Source organism: Oncorhynchus clarkii, chromosome 25, assembly GCF_045791955.1.
Source record: "Oncorhynchus clarkii lewisi isolate Uvic-CL-2024 chromosome 25, UVic_Ocla_1.0, whole genome shotgun sequence".
NCBI lineage: Eukaryota > Metazoa > Chordata > Actinopteri > Salmoniformes > Salmonidae > Oncorhynchus > Oncorhynchus clarkii.
Genome location: NC_092171.1, coordinates 43,523,552 through 43,542,666, shown reverse-complemented (window position 1 = coordinate 43,542,666; position 19,115 = coordinate 43,523,552). Strand labels below are relative to the sequence as shown.

The following is a 19,115-nucleotide window of genomic DNA, read 5'->3' as shown; positions in this document are numbered from 1 at the left end:
AAAGATGACAGACAGCTAGACAGTTATGACCATAGAGATGACAGACAGTTGTGACCATAGTGATGACAGACAGTTATGACCATAGTGATGACAGACATCTATGACCATAGAGATGACAGACAGTTATGACCATAAAGATGACAGACAGTTATGGCTGTAGAGATGACAGACAGTTATGGCCATAGAGATGACAGACAGTAATGACCAAAGAGATGAAAGACAGTTATGACCATAGAGATGACATACAGTTAGACAGTTATGACCATAGTGATGACAGACAGTTATGACCATAAAGATGACAGACAGACAGTTATGACCATAGTGATGACAGACAGTTATGACCATAAAGATGACAGACAGACAGTTATGGCCATAGTGATGACAGACAGTAATGACCAAAGAGATGAAAGACAGTTATGACCATAGTGATGACAGACAGTTAGACAGTTATGACCATAGTGATGACAGACAGTTAGACAGTTATGACCATAGTGATGACAGACAGTTATGGCCAAAGAGATGACAGACAGTTATGACCATAAAGATGACAGACAGCTAGACAGTTATGACCATAGAGATGACAGAGAGTTATGACCATAAAGATGACAGACAGTTATGATCAGAGAGATGACAGACAGACAGTAATGGCCATAGTGATGACAGACAGTTATGACCATAGTGATGACAGAAAGTTATGGCCATAAAAATGACAGACAGTTAGACAGTTATGACCATAGTGATGACAGACAGTTATGACCATAGTGATGACAGACAGTTAGACAGTTATGACCATAGTGATGACAGACAGTTATGACCATAAAGATGACAGACAGTAATGACCAAAGAGATGAAAGAAAGTTATGACCATAGTGATGACAGACAGTTATGACCATAGAGATTACAGACAGTTATGACCATAGTGATGACAGACAGTTAGACAGTTATGACCATAGAGATGACCGACAGTTATGATCATAGTGATGACAGACAGTTAGACAGTTATGACCATAGTGATGACAGACAGTTATGACCATAGAGATGACAGACAGTTAGACATTTATTACTGTAGAGATGACAGATAGTTATGGCCATAGAGATGACAGACAGTTATGCCCATAGAGATGACAGACAGTTATGACCATAAAGATGACACACAGTTATGACCATAGTGATGACAGACAGCTAGACAGTTATGACCATAGAGATGACAGACAGTTATGATCATAGTGATGACAGACAGTTAGACAGTTATGACCATAAAGATGACAGACAGCTAGACAGTTATGACCATAGAGATGACAGACAGTTATGATCATAGTGATGACAGACAGTTAGACAGTTATGACCATAGAGATGACAGACAGTTATGACCATAGAGATGACAGACAGTTATGATCATAGGGATGACAGACAGTTAGACAGTTATGACCATAGACATGACAGACAGTTATGATCATGGTGATGACAGACAGTTAGACAGTTATGACCATAGAGATGACAGACAGTTATGACCATAGAGATGACAGACAGTTATGATCATAGGGATGACAGACAGTTAGACAGTTATGACCATAGACATGACAGACAGACAGTTCTGACCATAGAGATCCTACTGAGCTAGTATTCTGATTGCTATTTTCTCTGGTTCTCTGTGACAACAACAGTTGTCTTTTCATCGTTCTTGTAACCATAAACAACACCTACAGCTATTTATAAATCAATAATACATTTGGCATTGTCTCTCTGAGATACATGTTCTGATTAACGCTGGATAATAAGATAAATCATTACCTCGTTTGTTCCATGAAGGAAGTTATTTAAGGCTTGGGGATCACTGAAGGAGAAATAGAACAGGGTTAAATATAGCTCTTAGAACAGGACTGGCTGATTAAACATGTTATCTCAGACCAAATATCATATTTCATTTCTGTATTGCTTTTTGCAGAAAGATCTTGTCAGCGGCGCTCACCACAAAACATCAAGCAGACAGGTTCCGTCTTCATTCTCCATGTCAACTGAAGGAGAGGAGGAGGAGGAGGACGAGGACGAGAAAGTCACATCACATAGTTCTCTCTCTCGTTCTAGATGCATCTTCAGCACCTGGTGACATTGAGATGTTTTGAAGTAGCCACAGCATCGGAGCACACCTCATCATTCGGTAGAAAAAATAATACTTTGAAAGTGGTTGCTGAGAAAGATTTTATTGCACATTATGGAAGGGGGGGGGGGACAGGCTGGGTAGTTACTACAATGGATAATGTGATAGTGACAGGCACGTTACCTGCAGGAACATCCGTGGTGGCTTTGACGGAAGCAGGTAAACAGGCTGAAGGGAAAAAACAGCTAATATCTACGCAGACTCGAGGTATGCTTTCGGAGTTACCCAGGATTTCTGAATAAATATGGGAAAACAGAGGATTCGGGACATCACTGGGAGCTCCTGTGAAGAATGGTACCAGAGGTGACGACTCTACTGAATGCTTTCCAGTTGCCTGGGACAAGTTGCAATTTTTGAAAATGAAAGCACATGGGGAAAATCTTTACAGACGAGAGTAAAGGTAATGGCTTGGCTGACAGAGCTGCCAAGAGAACACCTCTGTCACCTAAACTGGTTAGGAGATACACCTTGGATACATTACAACACATTATAGACATGTAAAGCTATCAAGGCACAAGGCGAGACCCAAATGCAGACACAGGAGGCAGATGTTTGGAGTCTTACATTGTTTATTAATCCAAAAGCGTAGACAAGAGAACGGTCGTTGGACAGACTAAAATGTCAAAACCAGATCAGAGTCCAGGAGGTACAGAGTGGCAGACAGGCTCATGGACAAGGCAGGCAGAATGGTCAGGCAGGCTCATGGTCAAGGCAGGCAGAAGGGTCAGGCAGGCGGGTACAAAGTCCAGAAACAGGCTAGGGTCAAAACCAGATCAGAGTCCAGGAGGTACAGAGTGGCAGACAGGCTCGTGGACAAGGCAGGCAGAATGGTCAAGGCAGGCAGAATGGTCAGGCAGGCGGGTACAAAGTCCAGAAACAGGCAAGGGTCAAAACCGGGAGGACTAGAAAAAGGAGAATTTGAAAAATCAGGAGAACGGGGAAAAACCGCTGGTTGACTTGGAAACATACAAGACGAACTGGCACAGAGAGATAGGAAACACAGGGATAAATACACTGGGGAAAATAAGCAACACCTGGAGGGGGTGGACACAATCACAAGGACAGGTGAAACAGATCAGGGCGTGACAAAAACAGTGGACCAAAAGATGAAGTGTAGGAATGGATGACTGCAGGGTGCAAACTCCATCAAGAAGGTGTGTGGAAATACAACCGGGAGATGTGTAGCGCCAAATGCACTCCTACCCTACTTGGTGACACAGATCCACTCTTTGGAACACATTGGTGTGGACAAGATAGTTTATCGTTTTTGTGGGCAAATGGTGGAATCCTGGTGTGTGGCAAGAGGCTGAAGCTGTTGTGGGGAATTGCAACATGTGTATGGAAAACAACACCAAGGGACAAGGGAAAGTACAGGACCCATCAGACATCTACAGCTTGATTACATCACGCTGCTCAAATGTAAAGGACAGGAAGATGTGCTGGTCGTTTGTTGATCGTTTCTCACGATGGGTTGAAGCCTACCCTACTAAGAAAGGAACTGCACAACACACAGCTAAAATTCTGATTCCAGAAATCATTCCCAGGTGGGGATTTCCGGAACAATTCGATTTTCCGAACAAGGCACTCATTACACAGGAAAAGTGTGTCAGGATGTAGCTCGTCTTCTGAACATAGACTGGCAACTACACTGCCCTTTACCATCCTCAACCGATTGGACAGGTAGAACGCACAAATAGAGTACTGAAAGAGAGACTTTCTTTGATGAGAAATTCATCAAAGAAGGGATAGCGTGGTCAGATGCATTGCCTACAGTATTATGTAGTACACGGGCAAATCATAACAAACCAACAGGGTTGAGTCTGTTTGAGGTCGTCACAGGTCGACCCATGTCACTACCAGGCACGTTAGATTTGAGAAAAGCAGACATACATTTTACGAGTTACACAATGCTTAACCTGTTTGGGATAGGGGGCAGTATTTTCACGTCCGGATGAAAATTTAATTTCGAGTTCATTGTGTTTTCAATTGGTTTTCTATGGGAATCTAGATGTCTGAGGCATCTGGTTGCAGTTCCTATGGCTTCCACTAGATGTCAACAGTCTTTCAAAATTGGTTGTTGTTTTTCTTTTGAGTAATGAAGAAGTAGCCCTTTCCTTTCTGAGTGTCGAGCCAAGTGGACTGTTTTGTTTGGGGCGCGCGACCTGGAGCTCGCTCCACTTCCATTTTATCCGCTATTGAACAGAGTATTTTCTGTCTTAAATTTTATAGATTATTTATGTTTTAAAAGACCTAAAGTTGGATTAAGAAAGTTGCTTGAAATGTTTGGACCAAGTTTACAGGTAATTTATTAGATCATTTGTAGTCATGTTGGGCGAGTTGGAACCGGTGCTTTTCTGGATCAAACGCGCCAAATAAATTGATATTTTGGGGATATAATGACGGAATTTATCGAACAAAAGGACCATTTGAGATGTTTATGGGACATATTGGAGTGCCAACAGAAGAAGATCTTCAAAGGTACGGCATGAATTATATCGTTATTTCTGAGTTTTGTGTTGCGCCTGGCGGGTTGAATTATGACTGTCATGTGTTTGTTTGATGGGGTGCTGTCCTCTGATAATCACATGGTCTGCTTTGGCCGTAAAGCCTTTTTGAAATCTGACACGGTGGCTGGATTAACAAGAAGTTAAGCTTAATTTTGGTTTATTGCACGTGTAATAATTTTATTTGAATTTCGCGCACTGCAATTTCACCGGATGTCCCACTGGAGGAACTGTTGAATATAACTTTCTAATGCAGTAAGAGAAATCAAGTCAGACGAGTAAAAAGAGGCCGAGGGTTATAACTCCAGAGGAGGGGGGGACATGACGTAGTACCAGGACCGTGGGTGATGGTTAAAAAAATAATAATGTAACAGAGACATTAGGGCCAAGATGGGAAAGTCCTTTATCAAGTTTTGCTCATAACGAGGTCGGCAGTAAAAGTCCAGGGAAAATCACGATGGATACATGACACTCATCGCAAGGTTTTCCATGTCGATGACAAAGCGGAGCCTGGAGAATAGAGAACTGATTGATTAGCAATCGAGGGTCAATCTCAGGTGAAGAAGCATGGTAAAGATGATCAGAACCTGATAAGCTTCTATGTTGTATACCGCAGTCATCATATTTGGTTTATCTATACTCCCGGTCAAAAGTTTTAGAACACCTACTCATTCAAGGGGTTTCTTTATTTTTACTATTTTCTACGTTGTAGAATAATAGTTAAGGCATCACCACTATGAAATAACACACATGGAATCATGTAGTAACTAAAAAAGTGTTAAACAAATCTAAATATATTTTATATTTGAGATCCTTCATATAGCCACCCTTTGCCTTGATAACAGCTTTAAACACTCTTGGTATTCTCTCAACCAGCTTCACCTGGAATGCTTCACTCTGCTGTCCGACTCATCCCAAAACATCTCAATTTGGTTGAGGTCGGGGGTCTTTCTTGGTCAAATAGCCCTTACACAGCTTGGAGGTGTGTTGGGAAATTGTCATGTTGAAAAACAAATGATAGTCCCACTAAGCCCAAACCAGATGGGATGGCGCAACGTTGCAGAATGCTGTGGTAGCCATGCTGGTTAAGTGTGCCTTGATTTCTAAATAAATCACAGACAGTGTCATCAGCAAAGCAGCCCAACACCATAACACCTCTTCCTCCATGCTTCACGGTGGGAAATACACATGCAGAGATCATCCGTTCACCCACACACCGCATCTCACAAAGACATGGCAGTTGGAACCAAAAATCTCCAATTTGGACTCAGACCAAAAGGACAGATTTCCACCGGTCTAATGTCCGTTGCTCGTGTTTCTGGGCGAAAGGAAGTCTCTTCTTCTTATTGGTGTCCTTTAGTAGTGGTTTCTTTGCAGCAATTCGACAACAAAGGCCTGATTTCACACAGTCTCCTATGAACAGTTGATGTTGAGATGTGTCTCTTACTTGAACTCTGAAGCATTTATTTGGGCTGCAATGTCTGAGGCTGGTAACTCTAATGAACTTATCCTCTACAGCAGAGGTAACTCTGGGTCTTCCATTCCTGTGGCGGTCCTCATGAGAGCCAGTTTCATCATAGCGCTTGATGGTTTTGGCGACTGCACTTGAAGGATTTTTCAAAGTTCTTGAAATGTTCCGGATTGACTGACCTTCATGTCTTAAGGTAATGATGGACTGTCACTTCTCTTTGCTTATTTGAGCTGTTCTTGCCATAATATGGACTTGGCCTTTACCAAATATGGCTATCTTCTGCTATCTCCTCCCCCCCCCCCCCACCTTGTCACAACACAACTGATTGGCTCAAATGCATTAAGAGGAAATAAATTCCACAAATGAACTTTTAACAAGACACACCTGTTAATTGAAAAGCATTCCAGGTGACTACCTCATGAAGCTGGTTGAGAGAATGCCAAGAGTGTGCAAAGCTGTCATCAAGGCAAAAAAGGTGGCTATTTGAAGAATCACAAATATAAAATATATTTTGATTTGTTTAACACTTTTTTGGTTACTACATTATTCCATATGTGTTATTTCATAGTTTTGATGTCTTCACTATTATTCTACAATGTAGATAATAGTAAAAATAAAGAAAAACCCTGGAATGAGTAGGTGTGTCCAAACTTTTGACTGGTACTGTATATCTCTGGTGTGAAGGGCACCCCATAGCCAACCTATTTACATTGACACCCTCTTTGTTTTTACACTCCTGCTACTCACTGTTTATCTATGTATAGTCACTTTACCCCTACCTACATGTACAAATTACCACGACTAACCTGTAACCCCACATATTGACTCGGTACTCGGTACCCCCTGTATATAGCCTTATTATTGTTGTTTTATTGTTTGTTTTTATTACATTTTTTACTTTAGTTTATTCAGTAAATATTTTCTTAACTCTATTTATTGAACTGCATTGTGGGTTAAGGGCTTGTAAAGTAAGCATTTCACGTCTGTTGTATTCGGCGCATGTAACAAATCAAATTTGATTTGATATTTCAGGTGTTTAACAGTGTGAAACATACTATATATCTGGTGTGAAGGGCACCCCATACCCTTCCTCCTTCAGCGGTTTAACAGTGTGTGAAACATACTATATATCTGGTGTGAAGGGCACCCCATACACTTCCTCCTTCAGTGGTTTAACAGTGTGTGAAACATACTATATATCTGGTGTGAAGGGCACCCCATACCCTTCCTCCTTCAGTGGTTTAACAGTGTGTGAAACATACTATATATCTGGTGTGAAGGGCACCCCATACCCTTCCTCCTTCAGCGGTTTAACAGTGTGTGAAACATACTATATATCTGGTGTGAAGGGCACCCCATACACTTCCTCCTTCAGTGGTTTAACAGTGTGTGAAACATACTATATATCTGGTGTGAAGGGCACCCCATACCCTTCCTTCTTCAGTGGTTTAACAGTGTGTGAAACATACTATATATCTGGTGTGAAGGGCACCCCATACCCTTCCTCCTTTAGTGGTTTAACAGTGTGAAACATACTATATATCTGGTGTGAAGGGCACGGATGGATTCAGACCTACTTCATATGCTGGAGGCCCCATACAGAGGTGTCACGCTGAGTTCTCCTGGGGGGCCTCATGGGAACCTCTGCCTTGGGTTTGAGGATTCAGAAGCTCCAGAGGCTCCAGGGGATTAGAGGCTGTCAGCAAAGCGGTGCCCAGTTGAGGAGGCAGGACTGTGGGGCAGGTCCTCGGTCTGACGGGGCATCCCTGGATCTCACAACGGAGCGAACTAAGGCAGGTCCTAAGGGCACAACATGGCCACGTTGAGGGGTTATTTAAGGTCACTACTAAAGTCTTACCAGTCCTCTGCTTTAGACCCATGTCTGTTACCCACAACAGTCCGGGCTTAGTCCTCTCAGGACATCTCTCGTAATGAATCTGTCATTTGGTTACTGTATTCTATAGAAATGACAGCAACCAAATATACTATGTGTGTCGCTTGGATTCTTATTTGCATCCAAAATATTTGTGTTTTTGTTTTATTTAACTAGGCAAGTCAGTTAAGAACAAATTCTTATTTACAATGACGACCTAGCCTGGCCAAAACCCGGACGACTCAGGGCCAATTGTGCGCCGCCCTATGGGACTCCCAATTACGTCCGGTTGTGATACAGCCTGGAATAGAACCAGGGTCTGTAGTGACGCATCTAGCATTGAGATGCAGTGCCTTAGACCGCTGATCTACTCGGGAGCCCCAACACATTGCTGTGTTGTATGATGTATATGTGATACACTACAGCCCAGTACAACAGATGTGTAGGGTGATTGCAGACATGAATGGGTGTCCATTAGACCATATCAATGGTATGTAGAAACAGTAACCACACAATAACAGGCAATATCAATGGCATGTAGAAATAGTAACCACACAATAACAGGCAATATCAATGGTATGTAGAAACAGTAACCACACAATAACAGGCAATATCAATGGCATGTAGAAATAGTAACCACACAATAACAGGCAATATCAATGGCATGTAGAAATAGTAACCACACAATAACAGGCAATATCAATGACATTCAACATCATCTTTTATGTCGTGGGAAATGGTTCATATGATTCTGTTTATATGCCATTTTCCTATGTTATGGGCTTTAAAATGTAGGTGAGAAAAATAGTACCCTATTTGAAAACAGATTATTCTGGGCGATTATGGTGGAGATGGGTACCCCCAAAACACCCCCTCCCTTTAAGCGAGCAGTCTTGAGAAGCGAGTGCGAATTAACCCATAACACATTGTAACAACATTAGGCTACTCGCTCCATTTCCTACCCCTCTCGCTCAATTTCCAGGGGAGGTCCCTTAAAATAGACCGACCTCCTCCACCGATCTGTCATATTTTTTTTTGTTTACAACCACAACACACACACACACCCGCCGCGGTAAACGGTAAACGTTACCGCAGCGAGCATTGAATTAAAAACGACCGACCTCGAACCATCCCGCACAATTTAAACGTTGATCTATATATGTCTTAAATAATACGCTGGTGTTTTTGTCGTTATATTTTGCATAGGCTATACACTGTACATTTTGTGGGTGAGAGTTGGATCTCACATCTAAAATAAGGTACAGATAGTTGCTATGGATGGTGGTGATGCTTATTTCTTTCGAGAGGTGAGAGAGAGGAGGGGGGGGGGGGGACAGCGGAAAACAACAAAGGATGCTGTGTAAATATAGCTACAGACTCCTTCGTCCACAGTCTCCTTCTGCCATTAGAGAAAATTCCCGCAATTCAACTTAGAAAAAAAAAACTCACCCTTTTCTTCTTTTGTGGTTTTATTGTCCTGTCAGCAAGGCGGGCCTCTGCGCCATCGATTCTCTCTCAGTGGTCTTTTGAGATGCTAAGAGGAGGGGTGGGACTGGGGTGGGTGCGCGAAACAAGAGTGAGAGAGAGAGCCGACCAGAACACAAAAGGTAGAAAACAGTAGAAGGCAGCAATGTGGCCCAGCTGCCGCTACGTCCTTCAGTGGTGAAGAAGAGATGTGGCCCAGCTGCCGCTACGTCCTTCACTGGTGAAGAAGAGATGGGAATGCTGCATGTTCTCTCTCTCTTGTGTGCTCCTGTCATCATGCGGACGTTCTACAAACGCTGCTTTAAATATCCCAGCTCTCTTGGATCATTTTCGGAGCTATTTCATTATGCATGTATGAGGACTACGGAAAGCCAATGGAAATACCTGTCCTCTAAAGATCTGACTTGCCCAGTTAAATAAAGGTTAAATAAAAAATATATATAATTTTCATAGACCTATAATTCAGCTAGCGGTCTGATTTCTCATATATTCCAGTAGCGACGGTCTAAAATCATATCATGTTGCATACATTTACAATGAATGATTCGTTAAAAGGCATCAATGACATTTGAAACATTTCCAAATGTAACATGTCCAGAAATGGCCTGGTGAGAAAATAAATGACCCATGCAGCGTAATTAAAACAGCGTCAAAAAGCCACTGACTGACAGGCCTTACCCCCACAATAAACCAAACGGCATATGACTGAAATAATGCATCAATAAGTGCACATTAATATTTCAGTAAAGATCATTGAACTTCCCCTAATAAATATTATTTCAGTGAGCATCAAACTTCTCACAGGGCCATTGATGTGAACAATCATTCATATTCTGTTAATATCCCTAAGGTTCTTACAATATAAACTCAGCAAAAAAAGAAACGTCCTGTCACTGTCAATTGCGTTTATTTTCAGCAAACTTAACATGTGTAAGTATGAACATAAGATTCAACAACTGAGACATAAACTGAACAAGTTTCACAGACATGTGACTAACAGAAATTGAATAATGTGTCCCTGAACAAAGGAGGGGGGGGGGGGGGGGGGGGGGTCAAAATCAAAAGTAACAGTATCTGGTGTGGCCACCAGCTGCATTAAGTATTGCAGTGCATCTCCTCCTCATAGACTGCACCAGATTTGTCAATTATTGCTGTGAGATGTTACCCCACTCTTCCACCAAGGCACCTGCAAGTACCCAGACATTTCTGGGAGGAATGGCCCTACCCCTCACCCTCCGATCCAACAGGTCCTAAACGTGCTCAATGGGATTGAGATCCGGGCTCTTCGCTGGCCATGGCAGAACACTGACATTCCTGTCTTGCAGGAAATCCCACACAGAATGAGCAGTATGGCTGGTGGCATTTTCGTGCTAGAGGGTCATGTCAGGATGAGCCTGCAGGAAGGGTACCACGAGGGAGGATGTCTTCCCTGTAACGCACAGCGATGAGATTGCCTCATGATGCTGTGACACACCGCTCCAGACCATGACGGACCCTCCACCTCCAAATCGATCCCGCTCCAGAGTACAGGCCTCAGTGTAACGCTCATTCCTTAATGCTTAGTCTGTAAGATGTTAGTGTCTTAACGACCGTTCCACAGGTGCCTTGTTCATGAATTGTTTATGGTTCATTGAACAAACACGGGAAACAGTGTTTATTTAAACCCTTTACAATGAAGATCTGTGAAGTTATTTGGATTTTTTATTTTTAACAAATTATCTTTGAAAAGACCGTCTGTCTTTTCAAAGATAATTTGTTAAAAATTAAAAGGGGGACATTCTTTTTTGATTTCTGAGTTTAGTAGGAAATCAAAGCAGGCCACAGTGGACAAGTCCTCTCCATATGAGTACAGAACATTTAACACAAAAACCCAGAGTTTTTCTTGCCGTTAAATTTTATTTAAGTAAAGACAAAAGACATCTTCATAAAGAGGGGGAAACCATTTTAAATACAAACAATTCAAAAAAATAAAATAAAAATCACACTTCACCCCATCCTACTAGAAAAGTTCTCACCGAGACAACTTATAAAATAGTATAATATCCAGGACTCATAACATAATTCAACCCTTCTCCAATCCTATCAAACCCCCCCCCCCCCCACCTCTTCCGTCACAGATTGGTCGCGTTCCAGGCAGACTACATTGCAGAAGTCGCACTGCATCAACCAATGTCATTGACTACGCAGTTGTCATCAGATTGCTGTATTGTATGGATGTGGTTAGGTGACATGTTAAACACCAAACCACATGTGTTTCTATCTGGCATGCGTCTGCAGTGCAGTCAGCCTGGAACTAGAGGCTGTAGGTCTCATTTCCCAGCCTGTTGGGCCTGGCGTCGCAGCAACACGTAAATCTTCTCCTTGATCCAGTCCTTGTTGTACGGCTGGTACGTCTGTGTGTCCGCACGGTACCTAGGAGGAGACAGACAGAACGATATATTAAAACATGGGCTGGTACATCTGTGTGTCCGCACGGTACCTAGAGGAGACAGACGGAAGGATATATTAAAACATGGGCTGGTACGTCTGTGTGTCCGCACGGTACCTAGAGGAGACAGACGGAACGGTATATTAAAACATGGGCTGGTACGTCTGTGTGTCCGCACGGTACCTAGAGGAGACAGACGGAACGATATATTAAAACATGGGCTGGTACGTCTGTGAGTCCGCACGGTATCTAGGAGACAGACAGAACAATATATTAAAACATGGGCTGGTACGTCTGTGTGTCCGCACGGTACCTAGAGGAGACAGACGGAACGATATATTAAAACATGGGCTGGTACGTCTGTGAGTCCGCACGGTATCTAGGAGACAGACGGAACAATATATTAAAACATGGGCTGGTACGTCTGTGTGTCCGCACGGTACCTAGAGGAGACAGACGGAACGATATATTAAAACATGGGCTGGTACGTCTGTGTGTCCGCACGGTACCTAGCGGAGAAAGAGAGACGGAGTGTCCCCATCAAAATTGAGCCTTATGAGGCGATAGAAATCCTCAACCCTAGGATGTTTCTACACTTAGGTGACACCTCACTTAATACCTGCAGATCTAAAGCTGGTGTTATAGTGAACTATAAGACATTATAGGCATTAATAATACCCTTACAACAACTCTAATGCAAATTAAAACAACCAGGTTATTAATAAATTTATAAAAAAAAATAAAAAATGTATGGCATTTGATATCGTTCAGACAGACTCATTCAGACGAAAGAACAACAACTAGGACTGGGAGACGTTGCCTACACAGACAAGTTGCAACACCTCCTGGAACGCCCCCAGACTTACACCAAGCAGCTGAGGTCAGCCAGGTCGTCGATGAAGTCAAACAGTTGACTGATGTCATAGGTGATGGATGGACTGTTTGGGTTCATTCTCTTTAGGTGTTCCTCGTACATCTTACACACACCTGGAAAAGAGATTTATAGATTAGTGATAAGTTTAAACTGGTTGACCATCTAACAGCATTTAAAAAATGTTCCATCACGTTGTTGTTGTTTTTTGCTCAGCGGGTCAGTACTGTCTCACAGACGATGTGGGTTCTATATTCTTCTCTGTCAGTTTAGTTGGCTGTCAATTTTACCTTCCATGCACTCGTTGACTGATTCATAGTCAGCATACGTACGTCCCTCTGGTCTCTTGGTGGGCTGGACCAACAGGATCGTGTGAGACTGCAACAACAACACATGATCTCATGGTATTGGTTACATGCATCCTAAACAAACAGGTGTAGACGAACAGTGAAAAGCTGATTTACGGGCCCTTTCCAACAATGCAGAGAGAGAAAAAAGAAAGATAAAAAAGAACGAGGAACAAATACACAATGAGTAATGATAACTTGGCTATATACATGGGGTACCAGTAGCGAGTCGGTGGGTAGGAGCGTCATCTTCACATAGTGTTGATCAGGCTGTTGATTGTGGCCTGTGGACTGTTGTCCCACTCCTCTTCAATGGCTGTGCGAAGATGCTGGATATTGGTGGGAACTGGAACATGCTGTCGTACATGTCGATCCTGAGCATCCCAAACATGCTCAATGGGTGACTTGTCTGGTGAGTATTCAGGCCATGGAAGAACTGGGACATGTTCAGCTTCCAGGAATTGTGTACAGATCCTTGCGCCATGGGGCTGTGCATTATCATGCTGAAACATGAGGTGATGGTGGCAGATTAATGGCACGACAGTGGGCCTCAGGATCTCATCACGGTATATCTTTGCATTCAAATTGCAATTGTGTTCGTGGTCCGTAGCTTAGGCCTGCCCATACGCCACCACCACGGGACACTCTGTTCATAACGTTGACATCAGCAAACCGCTAGCTCCCAACAAAACGCCAGACACGTGGTTTGCGGTAGTAAGGCAGGTTGGACGAATTTGGAGGCGGCTTATGGTAGAGAAAATAACATATTTTCTGGTTGTCATTCCTGCAGTGAGCATGCAAATTGCACTCTCCCTCAAAACTTTAGACAACTGTGGCATTGTGTTGTGTGACAAACCTGCACATTTTAGAATGGCCTTTTATTGCCCCCAGCACAAGGCGCACCTGTGTAATGATCCTGCTTTTTGATATGCCACACCGGTCAGGTGGATGGATTATCTTGGCGAAGGAGAAATGCTCACGAACAGGGATGTAAACAAATCTGTGCACAAAATTTGAGAGAAATAAGCTTTTTGTGCGAATAGAACTGGAATCTTTTATTTCAGCTCATGAAACAGGGGACCAACACTTCACATGTTGCGTTTTTATTTTTTATTCTGTATATTAGCTTTGGTCGAACAGGATCTTCTCCATGCTATAAACCGTTCTGCAGCCTTGCGAAGGGCACGTGCATCAAGTGTGGAAAAAAATGCAGGCTAGACATCAGGCTAAAACAACATATGGCAAAATGCATGCTAGACATCAGGCAAAAACAACATATGGCAAAATGCATGCTAGACATCAGGCTAAAACAACATATGGCAAAATGCATGTGCATCTGATGGACATATGGCATAAAAGGCACTGCATGATCAATCTGACGTCTGCATTGGCCATTGAGCATTTACAATCATACGGCCTGGCCTCTGTAGAAAATCAGGCCATTCATACTTCTGGTCCTTCACGGAGCAGCACAGAGCTGTTGTCAAGGAAGTGAGTTTGTGTTCATACAGGACCTTCCGCTCCCACCAACCGATCATGTCTTACAGGCTGATGACACCGCTTGCGAGCGTAGCAAAATAAATTTAGAAATCTACATGATTCAATTATTGCACGCACAATAATTGAGACCAGTAAAATTGCATTTAAAATTTGCTCTTTGACTTAATAAGTAAAATATCCTTTGGGAGTAGTAAAACAGGGAAACAACAAGTGCCAGACAGATCTCGATAGAACATACCAGAGGCGTGATTTATTTACAACCTAAATGGATTGGGAACATCTGGTTATTAACACTGTCTGTTTTATCAACGAGCTCCATGGGGGGGCCTCTTCACACACAGTTATTTGTCAAAAGGTGGGTCTGTGTAGGCCATGCGATTTAATTTGGAGACAAGTTTATAGTATATTTAATTACTGTTCAACTCCGGGTGGTTCGAGCCCTGAATTCTGATTGGCTGACAGCTGTGGTATATCACACGGTACACCACAGGAATGGACAAACCATTTTATTTTTACTGCTCTAATTACGTCGGCAACCAGTTTATAATAGCAATAAGGCACCTCGGGGGTTTGTGGTATATGGCCAATATACCACGGCTAATGGGCTGTATCCAGGCACTCCGTAACTAAGAACAGCCCTTAGCCGTGGTATACTGGCCATTTACCACACCTCCTCGGGACGTATTGCTTAATTCTAGTATTTCTAGTAGCAGCCAGAGAAATGAATTGTTCTCACTCCCCGATAGAACATTCAGATTGTTCTGCCTAACTGGCCTCGTTAACTGATTTGTTTAGGTTTTCCTTGTGATCAGAGCAAAAACTAAAAAACGTATTTTCCTCAACTAGAGATCTAAATAAATGGTGTTTCTTTGAAAAAGGATGTGGAAAATACATTGAACGGCGACAGAGGCACATCTCTTTTATTTACAGTTCTGGTTGCCATGGTTAACACAAAACGCAGGACGTTGAATGCTACCCGACTCGACTCAGTAAAGTTACATAAGTAGTACTACAGTATCACAGCCAGGTCAAACATGTGTGTGTGTGTGTGTGTGAGAGTCAGATTATCCAGTGTCCACACCAACATTGTCTTTCTCTGTCTCCCCTTCCAGGGGGGGGGGGGGGGGCTGAGGCACTAGGACCATGACAGAGGACACCCTGGCCAGGCACCTGGATATACCCCCCCCCCCCCCTACCTGATACCTGCCTCCATTGGTTCTTTCTCCCCCTCAAGTCACTGAGTTGCCACACACCCAGAACCATGAAGACCATGACGTCTTTATGAAAAGTCATCTGACCAGTGTTTGTCTTTTCTATATAGTCATTATGGATATTGTCTGAGCCTGCTGGCCATTATTACTGCTTTTGCTCTTTCCTTATTAAAAATGGTGAATGAAGGAAGAATATGCTTTACATTTTAAATTAAAAGACATTGTTAGAGAAATGTAATGTATGCTTTTACATGGGTCTGTAACTCTGTCATTACAGCAAAGCAAATAAAGATGTGTGCAAACTGGGAGTGTTTACTTTTCTCCCCAAATGATTTCCCAAGGCAAGAGGTATTTACTCCGTTATTCCACGTCAAGGCTAGACGAGGCTGAATAGCAACAACACAACGCAACTAATTCCTCACATTGGTACAAGAATGTTCAGTCCGTTGAATATTCCATCAATGAAAAGATGGATTCACAGTTTTATTAAACCTACAAAAAATGAACTTGATCAAATAGTCATTGATAGTTTAATTTAAAAATAAATAAATAAATATATTAATATTTTTAATTAACAGTCACAGCCTCTCCCCCTTTGTTTGCTTAACTGGGGGGGATGGGATGGAGAAATGGTTTCCTTTAGGCTGGGTGAGGCTCAACAGGCAGAATGCGTTCCAAAGGGCTCCCTATTCCCTACAATTGTCCCTGTATAATGTATTACTTTTGACCAGAGCCTTAAGGGCCTTGGTCAGCATTAGTGTATAGGGAATAAGGTGCCCTATTGGGACACAGCCCGTCTGTTGACGAAGCACCCTGAAATCAATCCCTCTCCTCATCCCTCGTCCATCCCTCTCCTCATGGATATCCAAGCATTGACTTGAGCTACTTTACACCATTGTTAAATCTGAGATGAGATGAGAAGAAATGTGGCACAGCGGTCTAAGGCGCTGCATCTCAGTGCTAGAAGCGTCACTAAAGACACAGCCTGGTTCAAATCCAGGCTGTATCACAACCGGACGTGATTGGGAGTCCCATAGGGGCGACGCACAATTGGCCCAGCGTCGTACGGGTTTGGCCGGTGTAGGTCGTCATTGTAAATAAGAATCTGTTCTTAACTGACTTGCCTGGTTAAATAAAGGTTAAATAAAATGTTTTAAAAAATTGCACAAGTCCCCACTTTGGGAGAAGGACAATAGATATGCAGCCAATGTTAATGGTTTAGTCATTAGTTTAAAATATAAATATACATTAAAAAGGTTTTCTATAAAAGGGCAAATAATAAAAGTTGTTGCTGTAGTTGGTAAGACAACGGAGAGTATAGGTTCATTACGGACTTTGAGAAACTTGTGGTAAACACCACCACACTCAGGCAGAAAACAGAATGTTCTATTCTCCACCCGAAGGTCCTATTCTCCACCCGAAGGTCCTATTCTCCACCCGAATGTTCTATTCTCCACCCGAATGTTCTATTCTCCACCCGAATGTTCTATTCTCCACCCGAATGTTCTATTCTCCACCCGAATGCTCTATTCTCCACCCGAATGCTCTATTCTCCACCCGAATGCTCTATTCTCCACCCGAATGCTCTATTCTCCACCCGAATGTTCTATTCTCAACCAGACCCATCTTTTCAAAGAATACACCATTTAATTATCTCTCCATTTACATTTCAAATGTATTCCAGATGAACCAGATCCCCTTACAAGAAAAAGATTCCAGTCAGAGTGCAGTATAACTGCAAATACTGCATCCAAATTAAGTTTTTTTTACTGCATTAATTTTGTAGTGTAGCTACAGTTACAATGCAGTATAATTGCAGTTATTCTGTAATTACTCTGTCCAAAATACCAGTCGACTGAAGTTACTGCACTTTCAAAACTGCTCTCTTGTTTTATACGGGTCCCAATAATTTATGTAGTAAACACCCCCCCCCTCTCTGGTTTATTATATTGTGAACTGTCTGGGACTCCGTTGTTTCCCTTGTTTAGGTCTACTACTCACAGATACTTAAGTCAAAGACGAAATTAACTGCAATACACTGGTCTCAAATATATTAGCATAATCTGAATACACAGAACCAAGGCGGACCCATTGTAAAATGATATGCGGTTTACCATATTAAAACGTGTCCCAGGGCAGCATGCTTAGCTCTGCCCACTGGGGCGAGGCTTACGGGGCATTTTTTGAAGTGAGCGCTGGTATCGTCATATTTCAACCGATCAAGTTGGCTGCATACACCGGTTGCATACATTCCCTTCGGACGGTTAAATGACACGACTCAACATCGCCATCTACCGGCCTTTGAACTAACACGACCTATGAGTAACGAGTACAACTGTATATTACTTTGAAGAGCATCAATAAAATGCTTTAATTTCAGTAACTTAATATTTCTAGACGACCTCAGTTAAAGTTATGAGCTGGATCATCCTGCAACACAGGACCAAAAGCCAGGCATCTGTTTCGCTACCATCCCCCATTTATACAATTATTGTTGTCGCTAACTAAAAACGTTAGTACTGGAACTAGGCGTAACTCGGAATTGAACACAGACATGTCAATGAACACGCAGACTACAACATCTGGTTGAAGATTAATACAACACCATGTAATATGTCAGACTGGTTTATAACCAAGACGTTTAAAAACAACACACTTCGCTCGCTAGCTAGCTAACGCGTTAGCATCCGTTGATTGACATGCACGCAACATTTCAAAAGGCTAGCTAGCAATCGAATCTTTTTTTATTTTAAACTCTGGAAAATCACTTAAACACAAATTTAGACATGCTATTTTAAAACAAACAAAAACTAACCATGTTTTGGATAATTCCTTCACCGAGTTCTTGGCGTAATAAGGTATCTTGTTCTACTCGATATCAGCGTCTCGTCACTAGTTACCACACCCACAAAGTCATAAACCCCGCCTATTTCTAAAAATGTATGTTCTTAAAATTGTAATTAATACCTAACCTTAATTACCACACGGCTAACCGTATGTCTAACTCTAGCCTTAAATTAAGACCACAAAGCTAATTATTTTTGTTTTCATACATTTTTAACATAAAGCAAATTTTGACTTTGTGGCTGTGCTATCTAGGAAACGGTATCGGCCAAAAAAGTACTTCCGGGTCACGGAATTTCGGTCATTTCAAAATAAAACTCGCCCACGTAATAATAAAAAAAAGGTGTAATTAACCTGTATTTATTCATGATATTCCGTATGAAAAATAATTGTCTAAACATTAACAATAATTCATATTTGTTC

At 42.2% G+C, this 19,115-nt stretch overlaps 2 protein-coding genes across 2 annotated transcripts in view; both read right to left on the bottom strand.

Moving 5' to 3' along the window:
- The window catches only part of LOC139383653 (BRD4-interacting chromatin-remodeling complex-associated protein), a 42,047-nt gene extending 40,037 nt beyond the window's left edge, over positions 1-2,010 (bottom strand). Inside the window, exons 1-2 of the mRNA XM_071128189.1 lie at positions 1,970-2,010; positions 1,792-1,834 (exon numbers count right to left, since the gene is read on the bottom strand). Of these exons, the coding sequence (XP_070984290.1) occupies positions 1,792-1,834; positions 1,970-2,010 (84 nt within the window). The remainder of the gene's footprint in view (positions 1-1,791; positions 1,835-1,969) is intronic.
- A 9,357-nt stretch (positions 2,011-11,367) lies between these two features.
- LOC139384050 (enhancer of rudimentary homolog) lies at positions 11,368-18,763 on the bottom strand. The gene is made up of 4 exons (XM_071128684.1): positions 18,664-18,763; positions 13,081-13,168; positions 12,786-12,906; positions 11,368-11,903 (listed from the first exon to the last, which is right to left on the bottom strand). Exons 1-4 carry the CDS (start codon positions 18,664-18,666, stop codon positions 11,801-11,803), a joined length of 315 nt encoding a protein of 104 aa, XP_070984785.1. The 5' UTR covers positions 18,667-18,763; the 3' UTR covers positions 11,368-11,800.
- Between the last annotated feature and the right edge of the window lie 352 nt (positions 18,764-19,115).